At 47.7% G+C, this 11,912-nt stretch overlaps 1 protein-coding gene across 2 annotated transcripts in view; it reads right to left on the reverse strand.

Annotated features, from left to right (window-relative positions):
• The window catches only part of ascc3 (activating signal cointegrator 1 complex subunit 3), a 139,953-nt gene that overhangs the window by 99,235 nt on the left and 28,806 nt on the right, over window positions 1-11,912 (reverse strand). For both annotated transcript variants that reach the window (XR_003932377.1, XM_030102252.1), the window contains one exon: window positions 11,711-11,836. Coding sequence is in view for 1 of the 2 variants with exons in the window: in XM_030102252.1 (XP_029958112.1) it covers window positions 11,711-11,836 (126 nt within the window). In the remaining variant the exon portion in view is untranslated. The remainder of the gene's footprint in view (window positions 1-11,710; window positions 11,837-11,912) is intronic.

An 11,912-nucleotide genomic window follows, 5' to 3' on the forward strand; every position in this document is an offset into this window, starting at 1 on the left:
AATTTCAGTTGACATTACACAAAAAGCCAGCATATTAATGTCACATCAATCAATCAACACAACAGTATAATTGTGTTTTTATGCTCCGAGTCAGTGACTGTTGGGCCTGGCTGTACTGTTTAATCACAGTGTCTAACATGAGGTAGAATAAAGTAGTGCTTGGGATTGACCATGTAAGAGGATAATGCAGACGTTTCCTCAAACTCCATCCTCAGCAACTACAAAGAGAACAAGACAGTAAGCTGGAGAAAGTCTGAAAAGCTGGCAGATCCCGATGCAACTCAACGAAACCTGGAGTCGCACACGGAGGCTCAGCAAGACACTGCGGAGGGACTTGTTAGAACATTATATATAAAGACATTAGGGAAGTCAGTTTATCACCCGCCCCATCATTACCAGGGTTAGATGTGATTGGTATGATGTTTATTGTGATTGGTGATGAGAATGAACGAATACTCCAAAGTTTCACAGAAGCTCCCGATGAAAGTTGCGTCGCCTGCAGCCCCGGTTTCCTTGTTCCTCTGTTTATTTGTGACTAATGCCACCTAATTACTTATTGATGGCTCATTTACAAACTTGATCCATTACTTCCAGCGTTATCTACAGCTGGCTGAAATCAGCCAGGGCTCCACTCGGTCTGGCTAACGTGGACCGCGTGACGCCTCCGCTCCGGTCCCTGGTGTTTGGACCTGTGAGGGCCGCTGTGTTCATAATGAGAGCAGAGCATCTTCCACTCACTCTGAGGAGCCACGCTGATCCCCGTCACCTGCTGTCTGCCCAATTATTTCCCCCAAGCCTCGGTCCAGCCAGCCCTCACTTATAAATATTCATTCTGGAATTATGGGCCGCTGAGCTCGGTTCGGGGTTTGCGAGGCTTTCTGCACACTCTTTGGTAACCGGCGAGCCACAACAATCACTTTAGCGGCTGGCCCCCGGTTTTGATTTATCGACTTTGCCTGCCTGCAACGAAACGCCAGCGTCCCCGCACTTCTTAAACATGCTAATTGATGCAAATGCATGCCTGCTCCAGTATTCACCTTGAGGTAAAGCACACATGTTGTAAATAGAAAGTTGTCATCATTTAATGATCTTTGGAAATCTTCAAGGGGTGTTTTTTATTCTCTCTGCTAAGCCTCTCCGGGTTCATTGTTATGTTAATGGATGCACACACATCTTCCAATTGGAGATCCAGCTGTGCCTGCCAAAACTTATCTCAAGGGTGTGATGTTGGTGTTACGGCGAGGCACTTACTGCACTGCAACCGACATCATGCAGCTGTTAGCGCAGAGCGCAAACTCAACTAAAACCTTGCTCATCAAGAATGAGAGCAGTAATTGTGTCCAGCTGTACGCTTCTCTGGACAACGGAAACGTTCGTCCTGCATTATGCAGGTAAGCAGGGCTCATTATCCACCGATTTGTATTTATTTTGAATAATGGAATTTATGTAAATCAAACAAAACATGAGAAGGGAATATCAAACTACAGAAATGCCATTAGCTGCATCTATTTTTCATGAGAACTTAAAGGGGAATGTGGCTAATTAGGAGTTAATTTGATCATGAATACTCTCTGGAAAAGGCAAACGCAGCTTGAGCTGGTACAGAAAACCCGTTCCAGGAAAGTCGCATGAAAACTTTTCTCTGGTGGCTCCAAAAAAGTAACAAGAATAACTGGAAAATACTGTCCATGTCCTCACAACATCTATTTGTGTGTGGTCTATATTAGGCAGCAAGTGAGCAGAAAATTGGACAAGTGTAAAAATTTGACTAAGTGTGAGAAGGAGTGAATTATATTGGCTTATCGATCGCTTTAGAGCATTTCCAAAACTGAAGGTTTGTGGTGTGTAAGCCTCTGTAGTGATCGGTACAGATCAAATGTGGACCAGGGATTAAAAAACAGTGAATCATTAACAGGATCAGGCGTTATAAAGGAGTGAAGTATTGTCCATGTGGTCTAAATGCAGTGAGTCACTGTTTGTCGTGGTTGGGGTCACATTTCTGCACACCTGCCAGGGCGGCCCAAGCACCAACCTCCGCTCGTAAAGAGTGAAGCCAATGCTGAAGTGCAGAAAAGCTGCACGTCTGTGGAAATTCCAGCAGGGGGCGATGATGTTGGTTTCAAAAAGAGTCCGAGTCTCAATGGAACCCATTCAAAAATGCTGAATTTCAGAGTGAAATAAACATACTAAAAGCCTGGTTTCAGAACATGTTCTGGTCTCTGTCACTAGTTTCTACAACCGTGTCGACTTGAACAGACTGACTTTCATATAAACCATCTGTTGATTTTCAAGTTTTGCATAAATCGCCCTATCACAGCGCCTCCTCTGTCCACACGATGTGGTCATGTGACAGGATGGACCAATCACATTTACATCCAGTTTCAAATGTTCAATATGGAGACGTCCTGCTCAAATCCTCAAAACGGGATTTCAGAACGCTGTGGGGGACGCCACGCTAGGCCTGCCCATCTTTAACGTATCGTCAGTGGGGCAGTTATATAAAAAAAGAATAAGCAAAAAACCCTGTATTTCCTGGGACACATGCTTGGTCTGAAAGGCTCCCTTTTTTAGGATGTCGGCTGAAGCTCCGGGTCTCAGCCCGAGTCCAGCCGAGCTGCAAATGTCTTGATACCAGATGCCAAACCTTCTGACGTGTAACTGAGGCCGTGTCTCAAAGGGTTCGGAAAGTAGCAAAGTTAGTACCATAGCATGGTCATAATGTTATGGCTGAATGATGGACAGACAGCAACCTCAAGAACAACTGGTGGTGGATTGTGGAGGGATTCAACCCAGGGTCTGCAGTCACACCAGCCACCATTTCTGGTACTTCACACCATTAATCACCCATTTTTATATTTTTTTAACCAAATTTATCTCGCAGGCGGTTTCTTGCTTTTTCTGGCCGGGGCCCTGAAAGATTTTAATCACACTTCATGCAGCAAACTGCCCATCTGATCAATCAGTTGGTGACTGAACCTCATCACTACGGCATTAAGCCGTCGTGATGACACAGACGGCAGACTCCCAGCCAAGTCAAATTGGCATCATCAGGAGAGACGCCAAGTTAATTAAGCTGACAGGAGTTGAGACGACTTTATCAAGTGGAAACGGAAAGAAAACACATTTACAGCCAACAAGCTCATTTATTCCCTTTCCCCCAGACTCCACACTCGAGTCCAGGATGCCCTGCAGCCCGGAGTGTTTCAGATACAGTTACAGTGCTGAGGTCAGGCTGAGACATGCACCAGTCTCCACCATGTTACTTTATTGCAAATCAGCCTGCGTTTCTCTGAAAGCAGCTTCATTTAACCAAGAATCTCTGCAGAACACAGCTGGCTAATATACATAGAAATAGATACGTATATATATAAAGACTCTGCACATCCGTGGTCGACCTCTCAGCGCCGGGGTTAAATAAAGTTTGTAATGAGGGCAGCTGTTAAGAGTCTGGGGCAGAGCCACTATCGGAGAAATGCCCGGCTGTCTGCAGCAGGACTCAACATTTTCTGCAATATGAGGATCCTCAGGCAACCGACGATCTCTGGCTTTACAGGAAAAACTCTGTATGAAGAAATGAATGGATTGAGTGGGTTAGGCACAGCAGCCATCGGTATCTCCATCACTCTGGTGTGCGTGTGTGTGTGTGTGTGTGTGCTGAGGGAAGGTACCCATAAGCCCATCTTGGTCCAATGCTGAGTGGGATAGAAACTGACAGGCTCATTAACACGGTGGATCCACAGCCTACGGCCATATGGGCAAACTGGGAGGACTGGGAATACCCCACCAATCCACCAGCCACTTAAAACACACTAATTGGTCCAAGATAGATTGCAGTAAATGATTCAGCGGCTCCGGTCTAACGCCGGCGTTGTCCACATCCGCTGGCATGCGCCGTATGTGGGCTGAACAGTGAAACCGAGACTGACGGGCTGCGTGCCGACGGAAAGCGTCCGCCGCGGATATTTATTCATTTATTTATATTTTTGTGTGCCGCCGAGCAGTTTGTGTTATAACGTGTTTACTGTATGAATCGCTATATGAGCTCCTAAACTAATTAAATTCCTCTGTGCATCGGTAATGGGAGGCTAAGAGATATAATTGTTGTCATTTTCATGCCATCCTTTTAATTACTTTCTGGTTCCATTTCATTCCATTTGAATTGACAGCCTGATCAACTTTTAATTGCCAGTTTTTGCAAACAGCTTATCAGTCTGTTCCAAGCCTGCATGCGGAGTACTAAATGACCTGGCCAAACACACTCAGGAACACACACACACACACACACACACACCGTAAATCCCAGGACCCATGGATCCCCGTGCGCGCTCGCACAGGCGCGTGCACGGCGGCTCCCCCCCGCCCTGCAACAGATGCACGGCGGAGTTTGACAGAGTGAGATGCGGATGCAGCAAACAGGAGGCCCATTCATTTCCCCACAGAACAGCAGCAGCAGCAGGAGGAGGAGGAGGAGGAGGAGGAGGAGAGGAGGGCGAGCCGGGAGGACGGCGGAGATAGCGAGCGGTGAGGTAATCCATCACTTCATCCAGAAGCACCTGCTGAAGAAGCACGCAGTCTTCAGAGGCCCGGAAACGGAGGAGAAACGGCGCAGTCCACATCCCGCCTCGCGCTCAGCCGCACTGCGCGGCCAATTATTCAGATTTCACAGGAGTCCGCCGTGAACGCATGAATCACAGACGCCGTGCGCTCCGGAGCAGTCTGCTCTGTGGCGGCGGCGGCGGCGCAGCTGGCCGGGCGCTTGTCTCTCCATCAGCAGGTCACGGGACGCACTTCTGACGCCATGCGGTGAAGCTCTGCCTCACGCTGCCTTGCTCAAGCAGAAATCTATCATTTCCATGTGGGATGTGTAAATATCTGGTCTTGTTTCTGTGATTTCATGCATTCCTTTGCCTTGTGGATGAATGCTGATACACAAATGAACTTGCCATGCGTTGCAAGTTCGATTCCCCATGCTAAAGTGTCCCCGAGCAACACGCAGTCACATCCACTGGCCTGTGGCAGAGGTGGCCTGGGATCAGAGGCTCCCCGGTTTGATCCCCACAGAGGACAGGTCGCCACTGTGGCTCTCTGAGCATGACCTCTGACCCCCATCAGCTCCCCGGAGCACCATAATGTGGCAGATGTGATTAACCTCAACACTGTCTGGTGGATCAATGCTGGAAAAATTCATTTCCCCCACGGGGATTTATAAAGTATGGCTGCTTTAGTTCATGGAAGTCACCGTTTCTCTGAGTTTCACTGGAACGCTACAATCAGTTTTTTCAGGAGAGTAACATCAGCAGCCCTGAAAACGCAGAAGCAGCTGGAACACACGGCGAACCTTATGTCTGAAACATGAGCAGCAGGAAAACGAATGATTGGACAGATCTCTGTGAGCTGAACATGCTGGAAACTAAGTTCACTCTCAGAAAACTGCACCGAAATTTAAAAACAGGAAAAGCGATGTGGAGGGAGCTGAAAAGCAAGAGGAACAAAAAAAAAAGGTCATCCTGCCACACTGACCTGCATGAAGCATGCATAAAAGACACGGAGAAGGATGCCTCTGAAAATCCGCAATTCCCTGGAACAAGGGGACCGTGGTGGTGAACGTCTCACTACATTCTGCATGTTCACGTACGACAAAACGGATGAGAATGGGATAAGAGAGACGTTGCAGCAGTCTTACGCCAGACTTCAGAAAGTTTGATACGACGAGCGTGATGAGCAGCCGAACACCAGAATCTCCTCCAAGGTTCTCAGACACGGAGTTTCTACATGCTGGAGGATGAAAAGCAGAACACGACGCTCTCTGAAGTCTAACAGCAGACCAAGACAGCCCAGTGTCACTCATCACTGTCGTTAAAAAAACTTCAAAATGGAGCCGGCTCAAGAGAAGAAAAATCTTCCCCGCAGCCCAGGTCCTCGGTCTGAACTTCAGCCAACTCCTCTCATCAAGGCTTCAATCAGAAACCGCTAATTAAATCTGCAGGTGACACGTCGGCCTCCCACGGTCTCCTGGAGCAGCAGTGACGACGGAGCATCCAGTCACGACGGCTCTCGCCCTGGAAATCCACCTCCAGCTCAGGGAAAAGAAAAAAAAACATCTGGCGATCGATTGTATTCATATTTCTGAAAGTCAGAACACTCCCTCACGGCCTCCCATCCAGGAAGCAGCCAGGTTCTACCCTGCTGAGCTTCCCCGATCGGGCAGCAGGAAGGCTATGTCCTTAAATAAGAAGTGTGAAGGAATTCCAGAAATCTGTCCTTTTAGACAGAAATGCTTCAGAGCAGCTGTCAGGAAACACGTTCTGAACGCCTCACGATCAATCATCTCATATCATCACAATCAGAAACGGAACTATGGAGAGAAGCTTCACCGTCGTTCTGATCCAAACATTTTTCTAATGAATCAGCGGCTTCTTGAACATTTGAAAATATCCACGGATTTCTGAATTTCATACAAAAAGCAGCATTTGTCAAATCAAACTCTTCTTGGTAGATGAAACATACTAACGTATGCTAATTCCAGGTTAGCTTTAAAACTCATTCATTTCATGCTGGAGTTGCAAAAATAAAGGTTATTATGTATTCATTTTTTCTGTCTATCAAAAAAAAAACTGATCTGTAGCAGTCCCAATCCCATCTATATATATATATATATATATATATATATATATATATATATATATATATATATATATATATATATATATATATATATATACATATATATATATATATATATAGTATATATATATATATATATATATGTGTGTGTGTGTGTGTGTGCGTATGTACAAACACTTTTGTCAAATTCCTTGAAATTTAAAATGCACAGGTAAACCTTGCAGAGTGTTAGTTTGTGTTTAGTAAGTCTAAGCGAGCGCATGTGTGTGCACGTGTGTGCGTGCTGAGGAGGGGGGAAGCACATCAAAACTGGATTAGGAAATGCAATCAAGGTGGATTAATTATGGATGGAGGGCTGTTCACTCCCGCCTCGTCGCTGCCGTCCTGCGCTGCTTTCTACGGGGGGGGGGGGGCCGTCAACAGCCGGGAGAATCAAAGGCCGCCGAGTGAGAGCGGGAGCGGCGGAACAATCTGGAAAGGAGGCCCGCTCACCTGTTGGCATCAGCCGGGACCGAAGGACTGATTGAACACCGTCCACCTTCAGCGGACGACGGAGAGGGAGCTGCTCTCCACATTTATATTTCATCGGTGTGAAAAACCAGCAGGCGCTGGACTTCAGCGCCGCAGAGCAGCTCTGGGAGGAGGTGGAAGAGGAGCTTCACAGCATGAACCTTCACCCGGCCCGTGTTAGCAGCCACACCACGTCAATCAGAGCTTCGCGGTGTGTTCCGGCCGCTCTGAGAGCGAGGAGGGCCAATATTGATTCGGATCAGGTGGTGTGTGAGGAAAGCGCGGTTCCTCAAAACAGGGCGAGCTCAATACAGCCAAGCAAACAGCGCCCTGCTGCTCGGAGTCCTTTCACACACTGTCAGGCTCATCATCGAAGCTCAACACCAAAAATGTGTTGTTTAAATCTTCCCAGCAGTTCAAAGTTGAAAGTCCAGCTCCTACAACTCCCCTGGGATTTCACAGATCAACAAATAAAAGGAATGTAAAAGTGAAAACCAAGGTTTTGCCTGGTGAACATGAATTATCCTCAGTTCCTTTACTTTTCACAGAAAAGAGAAAGCTAATCTGTTGACAGCTGTGTGAAGCAGTGCCACTCAGAGGTATTCAGCTACAGAGAGGTTATCCTTGTTAAGAAAGCACTCACAGCCCAGGACACGCTGATTGAAGTTACGCTCATAAACTGAACAACAGCAGACCTGACACCAACAAAAATGGCTCCAGGTCGTGGCTTTAGTCTTCAGACGACGGAGGACTTCAGTCCTGACAGCTAAATTCAGAGGACTGAAATCCCAGCCGCTCAGAGGAGCATCTGCAGTCAAAGTGAATGAACAATATTCCTCTAGACTGTTTGTGCCGTCGGCGTTCAGGTTGCAGCTTTTGCATTTATGGAGCAGATTTTGTGACAAGGCTGTTTTTTTCTGGGACGCTTAATTTTTTCACTCATTTATTAAAAGCTCAACATAAATGTACCGCCACTGTACCATCTCTTATTTCATCAGCGTCATGTCAAAACGGAGGAACTCCTGTTCACTGCAGCAGCCGCTGGACTGAACTCTGTATTCACGATGCTAGTTCTGCGTTCTTTGTGTTGCAGCTTTTGTGCTCAAGTTGTGGCTTTAGCATTTCATGTTGTAGCAGAATTAGCATTTGTGTTGTGTCTTTTGTGTTTGCGTTATTCTGCTAACATTCATGTTTTTGTATTTGTGTCTTATTTTCGACAGTTGTGTTACGACGTCTGGATTCGTCATGCAGCTTTTCTACTCATGTTGTGGGTTTTACCCCCGTGTTGTGGGTTTCACAGTGTGGTTCGGGGCTCTGATACCCCATGAGGGAAGGATGCAAGCAAAAGATGATTTGTGGAACAAAAAAAAAAAAAAAAAATCAACAACTTTGGTGAAACACACGGTGTGTTTATAAAACCCTGGTGAAAAATGAGTCCGCGCTTCCAGATCTTTGAGAGTCAAGCTGCAGATATTCAGCACAAAGTGGGAGGGAAGAGTCATTCATTATTTCTGCCTTTCAAGCAGCCCACGCACGCTGTGGCTCTCCTGGAGCTGCTAAAGAGCAAAGCTTTCTGTGTTCCTTAATCCCTCTCCCTCTGCAAACCCCTTCCCTGTGGAAATGTGTCATTTCTCGCTCCGAGTTCGCAGCCTAGTGGTTCCTATCAATTAGCATCGCAGTTCAGACCCCGTGCAGCAGTGTGTGTGTGTGTGTGTGTGTGTGTGTGTTCTGTCAATGCTGCTGTCTATATTTGAGTTAGGGCGCCCATCCGGCTGCGAGGAGCATGAAGTCTATCAATGAAGAGAAGCAGCAGTTCCTGTTTGATCCATCAGTGCTCGCAGAGCTCCACGGGCTCTCACCCGGTAACATATCTATTTGGATGAATTAGGGAGGCTTTTACCACCGTGGCAAGTGCAGCATGCCTGGACCCTGATTCATTAGTTAAAAAGCTAATAAATTCCCCTCTTTTAATGTTTTGCAGTGCTATTAAAGGCTCGCGCTGCCCTGTTTCCCTTTAAAGCTTTCAATAAATGACAATCGGCACTCAGTGTAAACGGGAGGGAGGGGAAGACGGAGGGGGAGGGGGAGTGTCAGACTTCTCAGGCTGCCTTTCAAAGCCCCCCTAATAGCACGTAAAGACTTATTAGGCATTGTGCGTTGGCGCTTTAGAGGAGCGAGGCACTTTGTTCCAGAGATGCCCGGGCTTAAGTTAATGAATAGAGCCGCCGCTCGACTGGGGCTAATTCACATCGCTCAGCAAGACGAGGCTCCATATCAATCTAGATCAGTTACACTGGAACCCTGAGAGATGAAGGGGGAGACTAGCAGCGGGCTGCGGAGAAACTCTGTGAAATGAGACGGAGACGGAGCTTCAGACACTTCACTTCAGCAGGATCTGCAGAGGCAGGGATCCGCTAACGTCTGACTGACAGAACGCACAACGCTAAATAAACAACATCACGCTTTACTCTCCTCCAGGAAACGACTTTCTTCTGCCACTGCAGAGGCTATGGTCCAGAATCCACGAGTGAGGTTTGATTATGAGGAAGAGGAAGACCAACTAAAAGAGCTTAACCACAAAATTAAAACAAATCTATCAATTTATATATGAAGCAAACCGGGAGAGTGATAGATGAATAGTTATTTAAATAATTAGAAATCCTGAGTCCAGGTTTATGCCACATTTCTGCGTGAAAACAGAAAACAACTTTTTGGAAATGTGGAACATCTAACATGAAAACTAAGATCTGTCTGCAGCGTGTTTTCTGGTTCATGATGATAAATAAACTTCAGCCAGACGTGAGTCTGACGTCTGTGATTCCCCGAAACCTTTCACTGCCGCTCCGAGTCGCACGCCGTCTCCGAGGACACGCGCCGGCGCCTAATGGAGGGATTAACGGCGAAATCCTCGCAGACAAACCTGATGAGGATTGAAATTGACAGGCATTGGAAAGACCTCGGCACACACACAAGGACACACACACACACACACACACACACACACACACACACACACACACACACACACACACACACACACACACACACCTGAGCCCGTATCACAAAGTGTGAGAACAACAAGACCAACAGTGAAGATGTGATTAAACCATCCGTTCATCAATTTGCCACGGCGCAAACCACACACACTCATCCTCAGACACACACACACACACACACACACACACACACACACACACGTGCGCGCACTGGGGCCGGATCCTCTTTATTATGACGTCCATTAGCATGAGTGACAGGAAGGTTAAGAGAGGTGAGCAGTTACACTGGTCTCCTGGAGTGTGACAGAATGCCTCTGAGCTTTGCGGGGATCGTACTTTAGTGCCTTCATAAACAAAAGGCCAAACTCTGAGAGGAAGGCTTGACCTTTCGCACCGCTGCATCTTCACTCGTGATGCAGTAATGATGGATTACAAAGGCCACTTCGGCAGACAGGACGGGAGCAGAGCTTTTAAAAGACAATGATGTGTGTGGACTGTGCCGGAGTCCTCCTCCTCCTCCTCCTCCTCCTCCTCTTCCTCTTCCTCCTCTTCCTCCTCTCCTCCTCCTCCTCCTCCTCCTCCTCCTCCTCCTCAGGGGCTTCTGGAGCCTGCCGCCCTCTGATAGATACGGGGGAAAACTGGATGTACCAGTATGAGTGTGGGTTTGTCAGTCAAGGTGTCAGTCAGCCTGAAGGGTCATTGTGTGTGCTGACAGCCGGCTGAGAGCTACAGCACTTCCATTAAGAGAGAGCATCAGTCACCGGCCCGGCCCGCCGCGGCGCTCGGCCCGTTCGCTCAGACGGAGGATAACAGGGAGCGCGCGCATGCCGGGGAATCGGCAAACTCTCCTGGCAGCTGAACAGACACGGCCTGCTGTTCATACAGAGGCGCTTCAGACTGACGCACGGCTGCTGGAGGCCCCTCCATCCGGTCACATCCAGCCCGGTACGACTGTACAGAGCCGCCACGAACCAGTCGAACCACACTCAGGAGAGGAGGAGCAGGCAGGCCGGCAACACAGATGATCAGGTTTCTACAACACTTCCAGGACGAGTGACGTTCCTCAGCCTTCAGTCAAAGCCAGTCAGCTGTGGAGCAGTTTCACCACTGGCATCAAGTTTGGAGCATCTAGCATCCCTGCTCCACATCCAATGACTTCCTGAAGACATTAACCCTCCAGCTTCAGCCAGCAGAGCCCACCCCATGAGGCCAAGGTCATGGTGAGCGACATATCTAGCCAGCTATGCGATCATTGCTTGCATGAGGATGAAGCAGTTTGCTTATTTCTAAACCAGTTTGACATCCGCTGATATATTAAAACACATGACTGCTAAAACAGTCCCATCCTCACTTTTAAACCTAAACTTTAAGGTTTGTCTTTGCTGTAAAGGTAAAATCTCAACATGAAGTCAACTGTAGTCAAACGTTTTGGACTCAAATACAGTGAAATGTTCAAAACACCTCTCCTACAGCTTTGTGAGTGTTCCTCCTAAACATGAACACATGAACCTGAGTTGACTGCAGCAGTCACTTCAGACGTTTGAGCGAACGGACAAACGGAAAGCCGTGGGCGGTCCTACCTCGTCCAGGTCTGAGATGTAGACCGGCTTCTCTTCGAATCCGATGGGCATGGGCTCATTGGGCGGGATCTCCACCTCTTCGTACATCTTACAGTTGTCTCTGCGGATTCCCTCTGGCAGCATCATCTGGACGTCACACACAACATCTCTCAGCCACACAGGACTTCAGCTTGAGCCACTGGTGTTCTTGTAAAATAAATGT

This window comes from Salarias fasciatus, chromosome 11 (genome assembly GCF_902148845.1).
Source record: "Salarias fasciatus chromosome 11, fSalaFa1.1, whole genome shotgun sequence".
NCBI lineage: Eukaryota > Metazoa > Chordata > Actinopteri > Blenniiformes > Blenniidae > Salarias > Salarias fasciatus.